The following is a 23,001-nucleotide window of genomic DNA, read 5'->3' on the forward strand; positions in this document are numbered from 1 at the left end:
CAAAGGACCTTGTGAAGATGCTGGAGGAAACAGGTACAAAAGTATCTATATCCACAGTAAAACAAGTCCTATATATATATATATATATAACCTGAAAGGCCGCTCAGCAAGGAAGAAGCCACTGCTCCAAAACCGCCATAAAAAAGCCAGACTATGGTTTGCTACTGCACATGGGGACAAAGATTGTACTTTTTGGAGAAATGTCCTCTGACTGATGAAACAAAAATAGAACTGTTTGGACATAATGACCATTGTTATGTTTGGAGGAAAAAGAGGGAGGCTTGCAAGCCGAAGAACACCATCCCAACCGTGAAGCATGGGGTTGATAGCGACATGTTGTGGGGGTGCTTTGCTGCAGGAGGGACTGGTGCACTTCACAAAATAGATGGCATCATGAGGTAGGAAAATTATGTGGATATATTGAAGCAACATCTCAAGACATCAGTTAAAGCTTGGTTGCAAATGGGTCTTCCAAATGGACAATGACCCCAAGCATACTTCCAAAGTTGTGGCAAAATGGCTTAAGGACAACAAAGTCAAGGTATTGGAGTGGCCATCACAAAGCCCTGACCTCAATCCTATAGAAAATCTGTGGGCAGAACTGAAAAAGTGTGGGCGAGCAAGGAGGCCTACAAACCTTACTCAGTTACACCAGCTCTGTCAGGAGGAATGGGCCAAAATTCACCCCACTTATTGTGGGAAGCTTGTGGAAGGCTACCCGAAACGTTAGACCCAAATAAAACAATTTAAAGGCAATGCTACCAAATACTAATTGAGTGTATGTAAACTTCTGACCCACTGGGAATGTGATGAAATAAGTAAAAGCTGAAATAAATCATTCTCTCTACTATTATTCTGACATTTCACATTCTTAAAATAAAGTGGTGATCCTAACTGACCTAAGATAGGGAATTTTTATTGGGATTAAATGTCAGGAATTGTGAAAAACTGAGTTTAAATGTACACTGCTCAAAAAAATAAAGGGAACACTTAAACAACACAATGTAAGTCAATCACACTTCTGTGAAATCAAACTGTAAACTTAGGAAACAACACTGATTGACAATAAATTTCACATGCTGTTGTGCAACAGGTGGAAATTATAGGGAATTAGCAAGACACCCCCAATAAAGGAGTGGTTCTGCAGGTGGTGACCACAGACCACTTCTCAGTTCCTATGCTTCCTGGCTGATGTTTTGGTCACTTTTGAATGCTGGTGAGGCTTTCAATCTAGTGGTAGCATGAGACGGAGTCTACAACCCACACAAGTGGCTCAGGTAGTGCAGCTCATCCAGGATGGCACATCAATGCGAACTGTGGCAAGAAGGTTTGCTGTGTCTGTCAGCGTAGTGTCCAGAGCATGGAGGCACTACCAGGAGACAGGACAGTACATCAGGAGACGTGGAGGAGGCCGTAGGAGGGCAACAACCCAGCAGCAGGACCGCTACCTCCGCCTTTGTGCAAGGAGGAGCAGGAGGAGCACTGCCAAAGCCCTGCAAAATGACCTCCAGCAGGCCACAAATGTGCATGTGTCTGCACAAACGGTCAGAAACAGACTCCATGAGGGTGGTATGAGGGCCTGACGTCCACAGGTGGGGGTTGTGCTTACAGCCCAACACCGTGCAGGACGTTTGGCATTTGCTAGAGAACACCAAGATTGGCAAATTCGCCACTGGCGCCCTGTGCTCTTCACAGATGAAAGCAGGTCCACACTGAGCACATGTGACAGACGTGACAGAGTCTGGAGATGCTGTGGACAACGTTCTGCTGCCTGCAACATCCTCCAGCATGACCGGTTTGGCGGTGGGTCAGTCATGGTGTGGGGTGGCATTTCTTTGGTGGGCCGCACAGCCCTCCATGTGCTCGCCAGAGGTAGCCTGACTGCCATTAGGTACCGAGATGAGATCCTCAGACCCCTTATGAGACCATATGCTGGTGCGGTTGGCCCTGGGTTCCTCCTAATGCAAGACAATGCTAGACCTCATGTGGCTGGAGTGTGTCAGCAGTTCCTGCAAGAGGAAGGCATTGATGCTATGGACTGGCCCGCCCATTCCCCAGACCTGAATCCAATTGATGACATCTGGGACATCATGTCTCGCTCCATCCACCAACGTCACGTTGCACCACAGACTGTCCAGGAGTTGGCGGATGCTTTAGATGCTTCAGATACAGTGCACATGATTCTATTTCAAAGTTAAAATATCAAAGTGAAGTTTCAAATTCAGTCAAAATCAATTGTCTGTCGGTCTTCAGATGTGCCACCTACTGGAATGATGAAAAGTGAACATTATAACATTGTAACATGTCCACCAAACCCCACTAGATGGCAGACTTTACCATTGAACCCAAACAGACATTGAATCAAAACAGACACGCTCATCCTGAAAGACCCAGTTAGAAATAGGAATAGTCCCCAGAATGCAACTAACAGAATGTCCTGTGTCTGATGTTGTTACAGCATATTGCTTACAGTGGAGATGTTGGTCAGGTCTTGGGTTCTAACGGTACGTTTTAAATAGATGGAGGGAGATTTGAGGGAAGATTATGAGATTTGACTGAAAGGCACAGAGGAGGAAATGAAACCTACTGGGCCAATAACAGGATTGGCAGATGAAAAAGCATGATGTCATCCCCTATAACAGCTGAGAGTGAGAAAGAGAGTGCTATAGAAATGCCTCTAAAGAGAAACGCATGACATGGATCATTTCTGATCGTCTCAAGATCAAACAGTAGATCAACCGCAATTCCCGCCATCTACATTTGAACCACAACGCTCATTTAAATAACTTATATTCAATATATTTACAGCTTCATAACTGCATACTAGTTTCACCGCTACGGGTGTCCTCAAGAAACACGTACCATATCAACAACGCAACGTCTTCATCTCTGTTGTAAGACACCTTTGAGAGCAGCAAGACCATTGTACTCTTGTTTGAGGAGAAAATATTTAGCTGGGAACACAACGTTATCAATGACACACAGAGCAAGAGGCAGTGGAGCCCTGGCCAGGCAATACGTCAACCGGTCTGCGTCACTTTCTCATAGGAAGCCAACCACCGCAACAAAGAGATCAGTCACTCACTCTCACAACAAGGGCCTGTATCCACAATGCGTCTCATAGAGCTGATCTAGGGTCAGGTCCTCCTTGTCTTGTTCATTACGACGTGAAAGGCAAAACCGATCCTAGATCAGTGATCCTAGATCAGCGATCCTACTCTGAGACGCTTTGTGAATACGGGACCAGACACTGACTCAGGATGTCACATGTTCAGCATTCTCCAGACAGACAATGCACAGCTTCAGCTAGAGAATGGAGAGGTCTGTCTGTAAGCAAGCATGGGTGCATCCGAAATGGCACTCTGTTTCCTATATAGTGCACTACTTTAATTCCCTGGTCGAAAGTAGTGTACTACATGCCATTTCAGACCCAGGCACCGAGTTCAGCTAGACTATCCATCGACTGAAAGGTTGGGGAAGGTGGTCCAAAGTGTCAGGTCACCAGTGGGTCCTTTATAATGCCAAAGGTCAACGTGAAGGTTGGGACAGTCGGACTGACTACGCCTCTCTGACTGGTCCAAAAACTGGAATACATGATGACTCAGCAGCACTAACAGGACAAATGGAGCACACACACACACACACGGACACACACTCTCTCTCTTACTGCCTTTTCTTTCTCCCTGTGAATATTTCGGTGCGTAAACAGAGATAACCTTACGAGAGGTGAAAGCTCTCAGAGATGATGCTGCAGTTTGTGAGTGTGTGTGTTTGTGTGTGTGTTCTAACAGGAAGCCTTCCCTCTCTTTGTCACGCCAAAGGCATGTTTTATTCACAGTATCCAGAAACAGCAGAGAGGAGAGGAAGGGCTATATAAAGACCTCACCATCAGGGAGACTAGCTAGCATCGTCCACTCTCTCTGTGTGTTTCACTTAGTCACACAATAACATGGGCCTCGCCCCTCTCCCATTCCTGCAGCAGAAGTCTCAATGTTAGCTGTGATTGTATAAGAGACACACACTGACCAAACTTTTGTTTTTAAAAAAGCATAAAAACGTCTATTTTCTAAGCAATGTCTTTAGTGCGGATGCTCTATACATGAAATGTAATCTCTATTATAATCTCTAAACTCTATTATCAGAGTGACATGGGCCTCTCCCATTTGTGCAGCACAAGCCCCAATGATAATCTATGACGTGAATCTCAATCCCACATAAAATATGCCCAGTGATTAGCGGGAACATCTCAGCAGGTGGGGATGAGCAAGATAATAGCAGCCAGCCAGACAGCCAGCCAGCCAGGCAGCACAGCATTAAGCCCCAGGGGTTAGCCACTGGAGAGCATCTCACTCTACCATAATGAATCTAGTAATAAACACCAGCATTAGCTCCTGCACTAAAACTGTTCACAAAGACTGCATTTTAACAAAGGACCAACTTTACTGTAGATCTAAAAGTTAATACTCAAAGATAGGCCTAATCAGTGCATTGATAAGAGAGATGGCCATTTGTCCATTCATGCTGAAGTGATATGAATTGAAAAGTGCAAAATTGACTGAATAGGGATTACATAATCCAAGACTAGTGTCATGACGCTGGCCTGGGGGTAGGTTTATGACAGTCATAAATACCCCCCCCCCCCCCCCCCCCCCTTTTTCCTCTCTCTACCCTTCTGATGTGACTATTGAAAATCCCTTGGTTAACATAGAGATTCTGGGAACATCAGAAGGTGGGGGGAAATGAACCATATTTTGGTAATCCAACCAGTTGAACATATGTGTTGGTACTTAATGAATATGATGTCAGTTCGGTTGTCATGAGATGAGACATCATCAATGATAGGGTGACATAAACTGTACAGTGGAAAGTCTACACATTATAGCTATCAGATTCACATGGAATTGTTGTGCAATTTAAATGTTTGAATATGAAATTATTTGTGAGGGGATGAAATGTGATTTTAGCTTCTAAAATGTGAGAATTGGGTTTTCATGAGTGAATTAGGCCCGACTCAGTGGCCCGCCCACGTGAAGAGACATTGGTTATAAACTATGAAACACGCCCTCCTCTCCCTTCCTATATAAAGCCTTGACGACAATATAATAGCGGTTCCGGGTACATTAGGATGACGATCCGATGTCAGAAGGATTCAGATAATAACTACAGAACGAAACCAACCTCAGCGTGAGCTTTGGTTGCGAATGGTATGAACTTTGAACTCTTATTCACTACAGAAGTGATACCTCCTAGCCGTTGAGTTAGCAACAGCAGCTAGGAAAGAACAGACCGAGTATCCCGTCTACCACACAACAACGTTACTACAATGTATCCAATTCACCACCAGAGACATTCTTCCGAGGACAGGAAGATCTCTGTTTGCCAACAGGACCAGCATCTACGACCAACCTACCGAAGCGCAGATCAGAGTAAATATTAATTTCATTTTCCTTTTCCAAATGGGCGGTAATTTAGAATGCATAAGATTCTGTATTTACGATAGAGTAGCTGCCTACGGCCCGATAGAGACATCACTTCTCCCTTTGTTCTTCAGTCTTCCCGCTCTTTCACTCAAACCCAACCCACTTTCTTTGTGTAACCAACTGTCATATCTGTTCTGTCCGCTAGGGACGTTTTCCTTTATGACATAATTTGTAATCAAGGTATGATTATTTTTTGTGTATATGTAATTTTGTGTGATTAAACCCAATTTTGTATTGCTGATTCAACTTGTTAGCCAGGGTTCGTGAAGAACCAAGAATTTACAACTTTCAGATGAGACTGAAATAAGGTCCCGATTAATATTGACTGCTATTGATGTAAAATATTACTAAGTCTTTAAGAGTTTCTTCGGAAGATAACAGTTCTATAAATATTATTTTGTGCCATGTCATATCACTTAATCCGACATAGCCAAAGACACAACTCTAGGGTTAGGAAGGGATTATGGAAGGGTACAGTTTGAACAATTTAGGCACACTATTGACAAAGTATACATCCCAAATGGCACCCTATTCCCTATATAGTGCACTACTTTTGACCAGAGCCTTATGGTAAATCCTTTTTGACCAGAGCCCACATCCATCTATAAACACAGGTGTAATGCTGTTCCCCCCCATTAACACTATTCTAAGGCAACCGTCTTTTGTCAAAACAATAAATAGAATACTGTATACTTATGTAACCAAATCTACCATAATCCTTCTTCAGGATATTTTCAGGTAAATGTAGTAGCCTACCTATGATGCATCACTTCACGGAGATGATTCTAAACTAAAACACCTCAGTAATGTGTAGACAGACACGGTATCAGGCATCTTTTCTACTTGAGACATTACATCATTCACATTGTGTGACCTCTGTATCCTTCATGCAATCTAATACTCGTACTCAGTCTCTATATAGTGTACAGAGTGACAAGGCTCCCCCTGAAGACGGTCTATTATGATTGAGAGGACACAGGCTGAAAAGAGATAAGTAACGTCCACCTATTAGCACCATTCATACCAACATTAGCCTACATCATCACGGTCTGTGGTGTCGCAAATGGCGTCTTATGGTGAGGTGATTATTGAGGAGGATTAGTGAGCAGGCACACTGACAGAAACATTTCTATATATATATATATATATTTCTCTCTCTATATATATATATATATATATATATATATCACAGTCCACAGATGAGCTTTCAACGCTGTCAGTCTGTTTGTGATATCCACACAGAGAGGAGAGAGACAGACCGGTGGTTCAGGTTGTACGACAGTTACGGGAGCGCCTGTCAATGTCTTCCAACTGTCTACCAACTGTCTGTCCTGTCTGAGTGTGTTTTGACTACTCTGATTATGACTGTTTTGCTGTACATGTATGGCATTAGTATGGTATGACAACGATACCCAGGGGAGTTGGCTAAAAGCACATGTTGATTTGAACCAGACTTACTACACAGACTAAAGACAGACTGGATATACTGTACATTACATCTAAGCCACCATGTTGAGAAGTACACTAGTAAGCTGTTTCTATACTTGTTACCATCCGGGAGTGTAATAGAAACAAGTCAGCAGAGTAGATTTCTGACATTTTGCACTAAAGTTTGGACACACCAACTCATTCAAGGGTTTTCTTTTGTTTTTACTATTTTCTACATTATACAATAATAGTGAAGACATCAGTACTATGAAATAACACATGCACACTACCATTCAAAAGTTTGGGGTCACTTAGAAATGTCCTTGTTTTTTAAAGAAAAGCACATTTTTTTGTCCATTACAATAATATAAAATTGATCAGAAAAACGGTGTAGACATTGTTAATGTTGTAAATAACTATTGTAGCTGGAAACGGCATGGAATATCTACATAGGCGTACAGAGGCCCATTATCAGCAACCATCACTCCTGTGTTCCAAGGCCAGTTTTATTGCTTCTTTAATCAGGACAACAGTTTTCAGTTGTGCTATAATAATTGCAAAAGTGTTTTCTAATGATCAATTAGCCTTTAAAAAGTATAAACTTGGATAGCTAACACAACGTGCCATTGGAACACAGGAGTGAGGGTTGCTGATAATGGGCCTCTGTACGCCTATGTAGATATTCCATAAAAAATATGCCGTTTTCAGCTACAAGAGTCATTTACAACATTAACAATGTAAACACTGTATTTCTGATCAATTTGATGTTATTTTAATGGACAAGAAATGTGCTTTTCTTTCAAAAACAAGGACATCTCTAAGTGACCCCAAACTTTTGAACGGTAGTGTATGTAGTAACCAAAAAAGTGTTAAACAAATCCAAATAGATTTTATATTTGAGATTCTTCAAATCTAGCCCCCCTTTGCCTTGATGACAGCTTTGCACACTCTTGGTATTCTCTCAACCAGCTTCTTGAGGTAGTCACCTGGAATGCATTTCAATTTAAAAAAGTTAATTTGTTTGAGCCAATCAATTGTGTTGTGACAAGGTAGGGTTGGAATACAGAAGATAGCCCTATTTGGTAAAATACCAAGTTCATATTATGGCAAGAACGGCTCAAATAAGCAAAGAGAAACTGCAGTCCATCCTTATTTTAAGAGTTGATGGTCAGTCAATCCGGACAATTTCTTCAAGTGCAGTCGCAAAAACCATCAAGCGCTATGATGAAACTGGCTCTCATGAGGTCCGCCACAGGAAAGGAAGACTCAGAGTTACCTCTGCTGCAGAGGATAAGTTCATTAGAGTTACCAGCCTCAGAAATTGCAGCCCAAATAAGGGCCCATAGGGCTCTGGTCAAAAGTAGTGCACTTGGGAATAGGGTGCCATTTGAGACTCACATTGAGTCTTCCCAGTGCTTTGAGGCTGGCTGGCTGAACTAATTATGTTCCTCCATTTCCTGTTTAATTAGAGGGTTGAGGGCTGGTCCACCATGACCTTCTAACAGAATCCAATAAGACCATCGGCTGATTGATCAGCCAGTCACTGATCAGCCCAGTAGCCTACTTTCACCCTTATATTTTAGTCATGAAACAATAGCAACTTCAATGCATTCAACAATACAATCAATGCATTCAACTAAGAATAAAACAACCACACAACAATCATTGCACGTAAAACTTTCTTCAAAATAGCTGCTATCTGCAAAATCATCAGCACACATCATCCACAGCCCCAGCCTGGACTGGCTGTGCTGGGGTAGGAGGGAGAAGGGATTCTCAACATTGATCTGAGGCTACGTCCCAAATGGCGTCCTATTCCCTACATAGTGCTCCACCAGTCCAGCTCCAAGGCTACTGAGAAGGTACAGCTCCCCTCATTACATCTAATTACATCTTCCTCCTACAGGGTCACTATACTGGGACGTGATGTTGGACAAATCATTTTCTATTTTATTTTTTACCCCTTTTTCGTGGTGTCCAATTGGTGGTTGTCTCGTCTCTTCAACTCTCGTACGGACTCGGGAGAGGCGAAGGTCGAGAGCCGTGCGTCCTCCAAAACACAACCCAACCAAGTCGCACTGATTGTTGACACAATGCTCACTTAACCCGGGAGCCAATGTGTCTGAGGAAACACCATACACCTGGCGACCGTGTCAGTGTGCACTGCGCCCGGCCCGCCACAGGAGTCGCTAGTGCGCGATGGGAAAAGGACATCCCAGCCGGCCAAACCCTCCCCTAACCCGGACGACGCTGGGCCAATTGTACGCCGTCCCGGTCCTGGCCTGCTGTGACAGAGCCTGGATTTGAACCCAGAATCTCTAGTGGCACAGCTAGCACTGCAATGCAGTGCCTTAGACCACTGCGCCACTCGGGAAGCCAATTTTGGACAATTCTGCACTTGACGGTGTTCTTTGCTAACCTGGTCCCAGATCAGTTTGTGCGGTCTGTCGTCTGGCAACGACAATGACCTCAGGACCAAGACAGCACAAACAGATCTGGACCGGGGCCCATATTCATAAAGGGTCTCAGAGTAGGAGTGCTGATCTCCCTGTCCATATAATCTTATTCAAAAGTGAAAATCAACCATAGATCACCATTGCCTTTCTGAGACACTTTGTGACCACGGGCCCAGGGTAGTTCCTTGCTACTAGGCCGTCTGAAACCAGAATATGAGATGAGAGTATATAATGTGTGGAGGCCTACTCACCTTCAGCTGCACTAGATGCACGTCCACGTGTTTGTTGACTGAGTCCTGGTGGACAGAGTATGTGAGGTCCCGGACCCTCTCAGTAGTGGCCCTCAGCCACGTCTCGATCTCAGGCAGGTGCAGCACCACCTTCCAGTCCGCCCCCGTGTGCAGGGGAGGGGGCTTTTTGTTCTGATACCTCTGGGCTGGGTCCCTCTCCTGGGCCAGACCTTCCCCACAGAGACCACCCTGGCTGGGGCTGAGGCCTGCCTCCTCCTCCTCTTTAGGGCTGGACTCCAGGGTGGGCGTGACGGAGGTGATCATGGGCGAGACAGCCTCACAGGCCATGGGAGACACAGCAGCGATCATGGTGAATAACAGCTAGATCCTACAGCTAGATCCGTTCTCAATCAGCTGCAGAGAGACAGAGGGGGAGAGATGGATGAAGGGAGGTAGGGAGGACAGGGCGGAAGGAAGGAAGGAAGGAAGGAGGGAAGGAAGGAAGAAAGGACAGAAACATTAATTAGTAACTGTAGAGCTGCCAGAGAATGTTTAATTTATACTGAGAGAAGCCAATTGGGTAATTTCAGATGCAAATCCATAAGCAGTTCCTTTCATGCTCTGCTGGGGAATAAATCAGCCATCGTTCTACAACCAGATGTCTAATATTAGCAGCTACAGATACCAATGAGAGCTTCTTAATCAGACAGCTCAGCTCGCTGTCTTGTGGGGGAGCGTATGACCATATTCTAATATTATCTTAAGACATGGGAAAAGTTAGACCCAACAATGTGCGCAAACCACCCACATTAACTGCCTAACTGTCTGACTGTCTCTGTCACGCCCTGACCTCAGAGAGCCTTGTTTATTCTCTATTTGGTTAGGTCAGGGTGTGACTTGGGTGGGCAAATCTATGTTTCTATTTCTTTGTTAACCTAGTATGGTTCCCAATCAAAGGCAGCTGTTTTTTGTTGTCTCTGATTGGGGATCATACTTAGGCAGCCCGTTTTCCCACCTTAAGGTGTGGGATCTTGTTTTTGCATAGTTGCTGGTGAGCCTGCAGAACTTGACGTTTGTTTTGTATTTTTGTTCTTTTTTCGGGTGTCATTTAATAAAAAAGACAAATGTACGCCTACCACGCTGCACCTTGGTCTCATTCCAACGACGGACGTAACAGAAGATCCACAAACGGACCAAGCAGCGTCAGGAGGAGAGGACATGACGGAAACCTGAGAGGCAGCCCCAAAATAATTTTTTTTGGGGGGGGGGGGTCAGATCGGTGTTGGCGTCGGTGCTGAAGGGTGAGTCCGAGACCGAGGAGGAATTCTTGGACCGTTTGAGCGAGGAGTGGTTGACAGTGGAGAGGGATGAAAGAGTTTGGAGGGGTTGGAGTCTGGAGCAAGACAGTCGCTTTGAGGAGCATGTGACCCTTCAGGCATCATGCTTTGTGGTTACACCTACTGTGTCTCCAGTATGCATCCACAGCCCGCATCCACCAGATTGTGCCGGCTCAGCGCTCCTGGTCTCTAGTGCGTCTCTTCGGCCCAGGATATCCTGCGCCGGATCTGCGCACGGTGTCTCCGGTGCACCTTCACACCTGATTTATTCGCCATGACGTCTTCAATGAAATCGTTGAAAATACAACTTTCCAAAATACTGCTGCGCGTAACAAGCAACTCCTCTGATAGTCAAGGCGAGAATGGAGTTCGTTACATGTACATTTACAAACAAGGAATGGTGGTCCAACCGAAAACCATTACATACTGGCGTTTACCTCAGCTCATTGGCTATCTACCCAGCTAGATTTCAAGAAGATCATTGGGCAGAAATACAGACAATCAACGAAGCTTCGCTAAAATTATTGGTGCGCAAGGTAGTCATTGCTCGTTGTCTTCAAATCAGTTCACTTCGGTCAATACTCCCCGCAAAAAAAGCTATCACGTTTGGCTGTGTTGCAAACATCCAGAGGAATGCACTGAAACCAACCATGACTAGATAAACGATTGTTTACCGTGTGTAATTACGTCGAATGCTCCGTAAAAAAATTGATAGAGAGGGAATTCATGGCACAAACAGGTTACAAAATGTTTCGATTTAGGCTATAAAAATGGATTTTATCAAAGAAAACGGCACTTCATTTGATCACTGGGACCCTCAGGAAGAGAAATAAGAGCAAGATATCAGAATGTAAGACATAATTTTACCTTCAGATGTGAATGTGTAAAAACTGTCATGGCGGAAAATGTTTGTTGTTGATTGCTCTTCTCAAACAAAAGCATGGGATTTGTTCTCTGTAATAGCTATTTTAAATCGGAAAACGTAGTTTGATTACCAAGATCCTAATCTTTTGAAGGATGTAAGAGACTTGCATTTTCTGTAAGGGATTTCCTCCTCTTCTTCCGAAGAGGAGAGGCGAAAAGGATCAGAGGACCAATATGCGGCGTGGTAAGTGTCCATGGTTCTTTTAATACGTAAATGTACACATGAACAACTGAATACAAAAACAAGAAACGTGAAAACCCAAAACAGTCCTATCTGGTGCAAACACAGAGACAGGAACAATCACCCACCAACACAGTGAAACCCAGGCTACCTAAGTATGATTCTCAATCAGAGACAACTAATGACACCTGCCTCTGATTGAGAACCATACTAGGCCGAAACATAGAAATACCCAAATCATAGAAAAACAAACAGACTGCCCACCCCAACTCACCATACTAAATAATGACAAAACAAAGGAAATAAAGGTCAGAACGTGACATTTTCACTCTGAAATTTCCCCTGATGTTGATCCCTGTACGGGGATCGCAGCCATAAGAGGTTTTCAGGAGCCTTTTGGTCCTAGACTTGCCGTGCGGTAGCAGAGAGAACAGTCTATAACTTGGGTGACTGGAGTATTTAACAATTTCTTGGGGCCTTCCTCTGACACCACCTAGTATATTTGTCCTGGAGGTCAGGAAGCTTGGCCCCAGTGATGTACTGGGCCACACGCACTACCCTCTTTAGCGCCTTATTATCAGATGCTGAGCAGTTGCCATACCAGGCGGTGATGCAACCGGTCAGGATGTTCTGTCTTGGTGTGTTTGGACCATGACAGTTTGTTGGTGATGTGGACACCAATGAACTTGAAACTCTCGACCCGCTCCACTTCAGTCCTGTCGATGTTAACCTGTTAGAGCTCTAGGGGCGCTATTTCATTTTTGGATAGAAAACGTTCCCGTTTTAAGCGCGATATTTTGTCACGAAAAGATGCTCGACTATGCATATTCTTGACAGTTTTGGAAAGAAAACACTCTGAAGTTTCAGAATCTGCAAAGATTTCGTCTGTAAGTGCCCCAGAACTCATTCTACAGGCGAAACCAAGATGATGCATCACCCAGGAATTAGCAGAATTTCTGAAGCTCTGTTTTCCATTCTCTCCTTATATGGCTGTGATTGCGCAACGAATGAGCCTACACTTTCTGTCGTTCGCCCAAGGTCTTAGCAGCATTGTGACGTATTTGTAGGCATATCATTGGAAGATTGACCATAAGAGACTACATTTTCCAAGTGTCCGCCTGGTGTCCTGCGTCGAATTCGGTGCGCAATTGCCAGCTGCTTCTACTTTACCATTTGATTCAGGGGAGAAAGCATGTGTCCAAGAACGATGTATCAATGAAGAGATATGTGAAAAACACCTTGATGATTGATTCTAAACAACGTTTGCCATGTTTTCAGTCGATATTATGGAGTTAATTTGGAAAAAAGTTTGCGTTTTGAGGACTGAATTTATGGATTTTTTTTGGTAGCCAAATGTGATGTATAAAACGGAGCTATTTCTAATACACAAGGAATCTTTTTGGAAAAACTGAGCATCTGCTATCTAACTGAGAGTATCCTCATTGAAAACATCAGAAGTTCTTCAAAGGTAAATGATTTTATTTGAAGGCTTTTATGTTTTTGTTAATGTTGCGTGCTGGATGCTAACGCTAATGCTAATGCTAAATGCTAACGCGAAATGCTAACTCTAGCTAGCTACTTTTACACAAATTATTGTTTTCCTATGGTTGAGAAGCATATTTTGAAAATCTGAGATGACAGTGTTGTTTACAAAAGGCTAAGCTTGAGAGATGGCATATTTATTTCATTTCATTTGCGATTTTCATAAATAGTTAACGTTGTGTTATGCTAATGAGCTTGCTGATAGATTTACACAATCCTGGATACAGGGGTTTTTTCATAGCTAAACGTGACGCAGAAAACGGAGCGATTTGTCCTAAACAAATAATCTTTCAGGAAAAACTGAACATTTGCTATCTGAGAGTCTCCTCATTGAAAACATCTGAAGTTCTTCAAAGGTAAATGATTTTTTTGAATGCTTTTCTGTTTTTTTGTGTAAATGTTGCCAGCTGAATGCTAATGCTAAATGCTACGTTAGCCATCAATACTGTTACACAAATGCTTGTTTTGCAATGGTTGAGAAGCATATTTTGAAAATCTGAGATGACAGTGTTGTTAACAAAAGGCTAAGCTTGAGAGCTAGCATATTTATTTCATTTCATTTGCGATTTTCATGATTAGTTAACGTTGCGTTATGGTAATGAGCTTGAGTCTGTATTCACGAACCCGGATCCGGGATGGGGAGATCAGAAAGGTTAATGAGGGGCCTGTTCGGCCTTCCTTTTCCTATAGTCCACGATCAGCTCCTATGTCTTGCTGACATCGAGAGATGTCTCCCTATAGGCTGTCTCATCATTGTGTCGTTAGCAAACTTAATGATGTGGTTGGAGTCGTGTTTGGCCACGCAGTCGTCAATTGCTCGACTATGATCTCCTCGGCCACAACATCAAAATTAATGACAGATTTTTTGAGTTACCTTAGATTAATTGACTTTTGAGGAAATGTATAATGGCTATGGCATCTCAAAATGGACAAACAGTACTATTGCCGCTTTTTTCTAGTTTTTCAAGCAAATGTGTTTTAAGGGAGTATGAGAGCACACTTGTTCGGTGGTCTAGCCGCCAGCCGAACTGAAGCTTGCTGACGCCTTTACAGGGGAGGAACAGGAACCGGAATCTTACCCTTATCCTGTCGTTGGTTCTCCTCTCCTCGTTCACATTTTATTGTGGGATTAAACAATTTTTTTTGTCAACAATCTACACAAAATACTCTTATGTTAAAGTGGAAGAAAATGTGATTTAAAAAAAAAAGATGGATATAAATTAAATAAGTATTCAGCTCCCTGAGTCAATACATGTTAGAATCATCTTTGGCAGTGATTACAGCTGTGAGCTTCTTGGGTAAGTCTTTAAGAGCTTTACACACTTGGATTGTGCAATATTAGACCATTATTCTTTTCATTATTCTTCAAGCTCTGTCAAGGTGTTGGATTGGAGATCATGGCTATAGACAGCAATTCAAGTCTTGTCATAGATTTTCAAGCAGATTAAGTCAGAACTATAACTTGGCATCTCACTGTCTTCTTTGTAAGCGACTCCAGTGTAGATTTGGCCTTGTGTTGTAGGTTACTGTCCTGCTGAAAGGTGAGAATGCTGATCATTGACTACAGCTCAACACCACAATGCCCACAAAGCTCATTACTAGGCTACGGATCCTGGGACTGACGGGCTGCCCCCAGGTGGGTAGGCAACAACACATCAGCCACGCTGATCCTCAACATTGGGGCCCCTCAGGACGTGTCAAGAAGCAGCGCGGCTTGGTTGGGTTGTGTTTCAAAGGACGCACGGCTCTCAACCATCGCATCACCCGAGTCAGTACGAGAGTTGCGGCGATGAGACAAGACTGTAACTACCAATTGGATACCACGAAATTGGGGAGAATTATTTATTTTTTCATTCAAAAATAATAAAATAATAACAATAAAAAGATGTAAAAAACGTACTTACTACCATCTGAAAATACCTCTCATCTTTTGTGACAACTGTATCCTCTCCTTCAGTGTTGATCTAAGCATATAATTATGTTGACATCATTGATCTACAAGTCATTTTGCATGCCGAAGAACCCCAGGCAATATCAGTAGCCTAGTCAAACACGGACCAACGAGAGGTCGGCGTATTCCTGATCTGGCACACCTGCGCATCACCTTCAGCATTCAAATGTTTGTAAAATGGCTTGCTCAATAGTAGGCTTTATTCCTTGACAACCAATATAATTTGGCAGGTTATTTTTTTATCAAATGCAGTGTTTAAAATTGTGTTTTACCGGAATAAAAGTAGCCTAAGCTACTACCAGAGACACAACTCTCATCTGGCGATAGGTAGGCTACATGCTATAGGAAGGCTACATGCTATAGGAAGGCTACATGCTATAGGAAGGCTACATGCTATAGGAAGGCTACATGCTATTGGTAGGCTACATGCTATAGGAAGGCTACATGCTATAGGAAGGCTACATGCTATAGGAAGGCTACATGCTATAGGAAGGCTACATGCTATAGGAAGGCTACATGCTATAGGAAGGCTACATGCTATAGGAAGGCTACATGCTATAGGAAGGCTACATGCTATTGGTAGGCTACATGCTATAGGAAGGCTACATGCTATAGGAAGGCTACATGCTATAGGAAGGCTACATGCTATAGGAAGGCTACATGCTATAGGAAGGCTACATGCTATAGGAAGGCTGTTCGGGGCTTTATTTGGATTATTCAGCTTCACCATCAGCAATGGTTTTGGTAGTTTTGCTTTAAACAATCGGTATTGTTTCCCTTATGGCTCAGCTCAGGCGCCTGCCTACACACGCACACATCCACTGAGCCGCATATTTTAATTTCGAATGGAAAATGAACGTGTTTATGCAACAAATGTTAGTGCTATATTAACTCGCATCGATTCGTTCCTCTAATCAAACCAAATCACTTCGAACTAAAACGTATGGTTCCTGTATCGTGTCGGAGCCCATGTATCTAGATAAGTATGGAATCATCTTCAAAGGGAAAGAAGCACATCCCTACGTGGAAGGTCATATTACAGTGGTCTAAATGAACCTTGTCTCTCTAAATGATTCCTAGGCTTAACATCTAATACCTAATATATTTGACCTATAGAAGGCACTAGATGATGTCCCAGTCATCATTAACAATGTGCTCCTGTGTATGACACATTTCTTCTTGTATTACAAACCCAACAAACCTTAAAGCCACGCTTCTAAATCTGTACATAACCTCAAATAGTGGGTCATCAACAAACATGTAAACAATGGAGCAGACCCTATCTCCTCTATCGTCAAATTATATCACTGTATGTACAACTAAATATTATATAGACTGATCACATCAGTCCATGGTGCAGTGATTAACAATATTGTCCAAAAGGTTAACTTTCCTCTACACCAGTACAGCAGAGCAGTGTGATTGGAAACAGCATTAGTTCATAGAATAGAGAAACACAACAGTACGTCACTGGAAATCAATGGCTTGGATGAGGAGACGCATCCTGCTGCTTTATTATGACACAGTGAGAGGCCTCCCATCTACCAATGAGAAGTCATTATGCGCTGACTGATGGCTCAACCTACCAATAAGAAGTGGCTCACACGATAAAAGGATGACTCAATTCTGCATCTGTATTACCCTCCTGACCTTTCAGTCTCATCTGGAAATATCACTCTGCTCATCCTGGAGATGACAAAGCCGTTTTATTGCTGCTGCTGCCTCTGCTGCTACTGATACACATGCACGTGCGTGCGCACAAGCACACACACATGAATGTACATACACAAACGCGTGCACGCATGGATGCACATACACACACACACACAGGGCCAGACAGAGAGACCTTGTAAATATAAATCAATTCCACCCACCTCTCTCATCTCTCTATTCTCGCTCACCTTCTCCCTCTCCTTCTCTCTCCCTCTCCCTGTATTCGCTATCTCCCTCCATTCTCTCTCCCTCTCCTTCTCGCTCTCCCTCTCCTTCTCTCTCTCCCTCTCTCCTTCTCTCCCTCTCTTCTTCTCCCTCCTTCTCTCTCCCTCTCTTCCTCTAACGATCTGTCTACCCCCCTCCATCTCTCATCAATCTCACACACAGACATGGTACAATGCTAACACTCCTGTCCATGCGCGAAGAACTGCACAGGCAGCAATTTATGCCTCTGGTCTGACAGCATCCATTTTGCTCTTCATTCCACCCTGAGGTCCATCTACAATGAGGACATTAGTAAAGCACCTTGAGAAGCGCTCCTTCCCGACTGAGCATCACATATGAACACATACTATTGGCAGCTAGAATAGCTGCCACTTAGCTAAAACACAGTCACACACACACACACACACACATAATAACATCCAGAGGCAGTGCAGCTGACACAATTCCGTTCACGGGCTACACTCTCCTGACAAAAGAATTCCAGGCCGACAATGAGGGATCACATACCACAGATGTGCTAAGTCCACTGACCATATGGCCCAGCATACCTCATTTCAAACCCAAAAAAGGAAATCCCATGAGAAGTCGAGCAGAGCTTACCGAGTTCCATGTGAGGATAAATAGAGGCCAGGCAACATCAGGCTCCAGATAAGAGTATCCAATCCCTCTGTTTGTCAGACTGACAGTCAGCCTGCCTCTCTGCCAGGCCAGAGTGACAGACACTGCTTAGCACTGCCCTCAGCCATGTGGTCGTGTGAGTCTGAGTGAGTGAGTGAGTGAGAGAAAGAGAATCTCTGCAAGTCCAAGCCACTCCCATTTGAAACCTCCATGCTTCCTCTCTCCATCTCTCTCTCTTCATCTCTCTCTCTCCTCCCCTGCCTCTTGACAGTAACAGCCCATGTCAAAGGTTTCTGCCGAGGCCTTTATTATGACACCCCTGAGATGATGCTGAGGGGGACAGTATGGAACTCACTGGTGTTCATGTATACCTGTCTTTTCTACTCCGCTCTCTGTATAGTTGACCTACTAAAAACACCAGGCGTTGTGTTGTTATGGGGGTAGCCTTAGCCTAAGCTAGATATTGACTGGGAGCCAGAACATGGAAGGGGTCTAAGTAAATAGAGCCTGTAAATCAGAGCCTATTAGCTAATCATTGGTCAGGCACCGACATCCTGTCTGCCTGCAGAACCTCATCCTTTAAGTCATTTTATTACTGTTTTACTGGGCCCGGATGAGAATTGGACCACTTTGACTCCATCCCTGTGATTCATATGGATGTCTATGAGCTAAGACTTGTGTCATCAACACCATCATCGTCATCCTCACTACGCTTGATTTGCTGAATGAGGTCCTGTCTCACTCTGGGCTGTGAGCTGTATGCTGCCTGGCAGGGTCAGGAAACTACCAGCCTCAGCCTCTTAAAGGGCTCATAACCACAGATCTAGTATTAGATTACCTTAACACCAATCTAAATCTGAACCGTTAAGGACTTAAAACAAAAGCTGACCTTAGATCAGCATCTAAAAGGGCTCATAACCACAGATCTAGTATTAGATTACCTTAACACCAATCTAAATCTGAACCGTTAAGGACTTAAAACAAAAGCTGACCTTAGATCAGCATCTAAAAGGAAACTTCGTTTTTCCTACTGTATAGTAGGATTGCCAATGTTGGGCATAAAGACAAAGGAGGACATAGATAGAACAAGTGTGAGCACTGCAGCATATTAGCCTTCAGGGCAGTCAGTGGGCATGGTACTAACAATTACCAAGCCTCATTAAGAATACAATAAGGCTTTTGTTTCTACTTATGTTGCCCTCACATCTTGAACAAACTACAATTTCATAGTTATTCATTTAATGTGTACGCTTTCATAGGCTACAAATCATCCAAAACTAACAACAAGTGAGTGAGTGAGTGAGTGAGTGAGTGAGTGAGTGAGTGAGTGAGTGAGTGAGTGAGTGAGCGAGCGAGTGAGTGAGTGAGTGTGTGTGTGTGAGAGTACTATTCTTTGTGACAGTCACTGTAAACTAGGCCTTATCACCATTTCTGATTAATCTGCAAAACTCTGTCCCTTAATGATTCAATTAGCAGTCCCTAAATTTGTCACCCTCTCGTTCCCCTGGCTTCTGCCAAATGCAAATGACAGGCCTGTCATGTTCAGTGTTCGTGCAGTGACATGGAATCAGCCGAGGGGTAAAAACAACAACGTGCCAACAATAACAATAACAGTATACTGCAGCGTTGGAATAGACAAGCCTATCATCAAAACTCATTACCCCTGTGACAGAGAAGGTTGCTTGAAACCCCTTTCACACACATGTATTAGACTATTTAACACTGAATCAAAAACAATAACCAGGATATGATCAGATTTAGTCTATAGAGAACAAATGTGAGCCCAGGACCAAGGCAAGCTCTCTAACATGCCTAGAAATGCTTGTAATGCACATTTTAGAGTGGTATTTTATTGTCCCCAGCACAAGGTGCACCTGTGTAATGATCATGCTTTTAAATAAATTTGTGCACAACATTATAGAGAAATAAGCTTTTTGGGATATTTTATTTCAGCTCATGAAACATGTGACCAACACTTTACATGTTGGGTTCATATTTTTGTTCAGTATATATCATTAATAAGCACATATGAGACAGCTGCCCATCAAACAGCCATAAGCTGTCCCAAATACCACCCTATTCCCTTTATAGTGCACAACTTTCAACCAGGGCCAACAGGATCAAAAGTAGTGCACTATTCAGGGAATATGGTGCCACTAGGGACATATTCAAAATCGTTTCCTTTACTCTATGGGTTCTAGCAGCATAAAACCACCCTGGAGTCATGAGAGAAACCCTACACCAGAGCATCTTGGTGGGAGTTGAATCACCCATGTCTCTGGTGTCTACAGCAGCAGAGTGCAGTTACAGTAAAGCCTGTAACATTGACATTAAGCCCCTTTAATTGCATTTCAAACCGATTTCCAGTCCACCCATGATTCACAAATGCATGGCTACAGCATCACTTGGGTTACGTAATACGGGGCTGATTTCCAAAGCATCACCCAGAGATGTGTAGGCCATAGTGGCTATGACAAGGCAGAGGAGACTATGGCTCAGTATGGTGGTGAGCAAGCAGGCACATCATGACCTATTATCCAATAGTACACTGAAACTTATGGGTGATACATCTAACTCTAGAGGTAATATGGAAATAAGGCCACACATTTTTTTAAATTTTATGCATAATGAATTCAAAGATATTGAAATTTGGGGGGCATCAGTTCCCCTTCAAATGAAATATCTAGTGAACACTGTTGCAGGCTTGGAGAGTAACACCAGGGTCATGTTCAGTAGGCCAAAATGTAGAACAATATTTTGCAATAGAAAACCATTTGTATTGGACAATTCCTGCAGTACCTCCTCGTTTCACTACGTTTCGAAACTATCTCTCTACTGAACACAACCCAGTCACCAGCTGTTGGGAATAGGGATCCCACAGGGAACAATGTGACTATTATCCTGTCAGGATCTCTCTGTGGCCCAGGCAGTCCAGGACAGATGAATCATTTACTATTCATGAGGAAGACATGTTACATGTCCTATGGCACCCAAAATGAATCATAACATTCAGAGGGAACAAACACTGGATTCTACAATGATAATGCAAGGGCACAGTTGTTTTGTTGCTCCTTTAATAAATTCAATTTCAGCAACTTGCTATAATATAGCTGAACACAGTACAGAGCATAAGGGTTTCAAAGCTAATGCTACTAACCAGCTAGCACAAAACGTTCCGATATGTTTCTTAGAGATTGGTGAGAGCATGGTTGCCCTAAGGTTATTTTGCATACAACCTTCCCAAAAGGTTCTGGGAATGATGCAGGATGGTTCTATTTAAAGTCATATTCTCAGAACATTAAGACAACTTTCCATAAGAACCACAAGAAAACATGAGTAAAATCCTAAGAATGCTATTTAAAACCATATACATTCCGTTCTCAGCGTCACCAAACTCTCTCTAGCCTCTATCTTGTTAAGTGTGTTCAGGTGTGTTGGCCGTGCCCACTAATTGGCCACACCTGATCTTAATAAGTGCTTGTTTACTTTGAAATGGGGTCTGTTTGAATAGACTTAAATGAAAAACAGGATCATGGCTCGGATAGGAAAAAAAGATGGCGGAAGCGGATGATGGAGTGGATTCTGAATCTAATGGTGGTAAAATCAAGGAGAATTGGAATTTTGTCCAAAAGAAAGGAAAACTGAGCAAAGTAGAGTACAGTGATGATAATGTCACTTCGTATCTTGTAGGAGTACGGTTTGTAAATGAGGAGCAGCTGATCGAATTACCCATCTTGAGGAATCAATTTGAGATATGCAAACTGGTGGAGAGAGTGCTGGGTAGAGTGAAGGCTGTGAGGATCATGAGAGGCTGGTTGGTTTAGATTTTTTGTGCTTCTGAGGATCAGAAGAAAAGTGTGTTGCGTCTCAACCGATTTGATACGTTTGAAGTGGTGTCTCTCTCTCTCTCTCTCTCTCTCTCTCTCTCTCTCTCTCTCTCTCTCTCTCTCTCTCTCTCTCTCTCAGGAACAGGGTACCCCTCAAGGCGGTTATATCTGGAGTCCCGTGGGAAGTAGATGTTGAAGAGATGAAAAATATTCCTGGAGTGATTGATGCACGTTGGATGAATCGTGTGGTGAATGAAGAAAAACTGTTTTGTCAGTTTTTTTTTGGTTGATATGGAGTCTCCCTACTCAAGTGCAGTTAGGGTATATTAACTACAGAGTCAGAGCATTCATCCCAAGACCAACGCAGTGTGGTCATTGTAAAGCTTTTGGTCATGTGTCAAGTGTTTGCAGAAGAGAGAAGTCGAGATGTCCAAGTTGTGGAAAAGATCACGTGATGAAAATGTGACATGTCGCAACTGTGGTGGGAACCACAAAGCCACGTCTTTCAAGTGGGGGAAAGGGAATGAAGTGGCCAAAGTCAAGGCTATCCAGAGCATAGCAGCTGTTAAACAGGTTGAGGGTTTGAATGGTGCACTTGAGTCCATGGTGGTGGATAGGCCTTCACTGCAGGCTGCAGGGTTTGCCTTTCACCAGCAGAATCCTGACATTTTAAAGGTTAAGAAGGTTGACTTTGTGGCCTTCATAGCTATGGTGATAAATGGCACTGCCAAGGTGGAAAGAAGGTCCAGGAAGATACAAATCATTGTGGAAGATGTTTCCTGGGGCTGAAAGATTTCTCGGCGAAGGAGTTACATAGAATATTGTCATAAGCGGTACCACCCTATCAGGCTCTAGGCCTAGAGCCTGAGAAGGTAGATATGGAGAATTGGAAGCAGTAGGAGTTTTGTTTTGTCAGTGTACTATTTTTCTTTGGGTGAAGTTAAGTTAGTTTCCTTATCACCTATTGATTTTAGTTTTACCAGAAGATCATAAGGGTTGAATCTTACTGACTCTGTGCCACAATAAAAATCCAGGTTCATGCATGATTAATGCCTAATCAAATTAATTTCCAGGTGTCCTATCTTTGCT

At 43.2% G+C, this 23,001-nt stretch overlaps 1 protein-coding gene across 4 annotated transcripts in view; it reads right to left on the bottom strand.

Moving 5' to 3' along the window:
- The window catches only part of akap6 (A kinase (PRKA) anchor protein 6), a 193,657-nt gene that overhangs the window by 163,852 nt on the left and 6,804 nt on the right, over positions 1-23,001 (bottom strand). For 3 of the 4 annotated variants that reach the window (XM_036954678.1, XM_036954676.1, XM_036954675.1), the window contains exon 2: positions 9,616-10,008. In XM_036954678.1, coding sequence (XP_036810573.1) covers positions 9,616-9,963 — 348 coding nt within the window. In that variant the 5' untranslated portion in view covers positions 9,964-10,008. Of the gene's footprint in view, positions 1-9,615; positions 10,009-18,067; positions 18,211-23,001 lie in introns of those variants that run through there. The other variant, XM_036954677.1, reaches the window with a different exon arrangement.

The sequence above is a fragment of the Oncorhynchus mykiss genome, chromosome 19 (genome assembly GCF_013265735.2).
Source record: "Oncorhynchus mykiss isolate Arlee chromosome 19, USDA_OmykA_1.1, whole genome shotgun sequence".
NCBI classification, from domain to species: domain Eukaryota; kingdom Metazoa; phylum Chordata; class Actinopteri; order Salmoniformes; family Salmonidae; genus Oncorhynchus; species Oncorhynchus mykiss.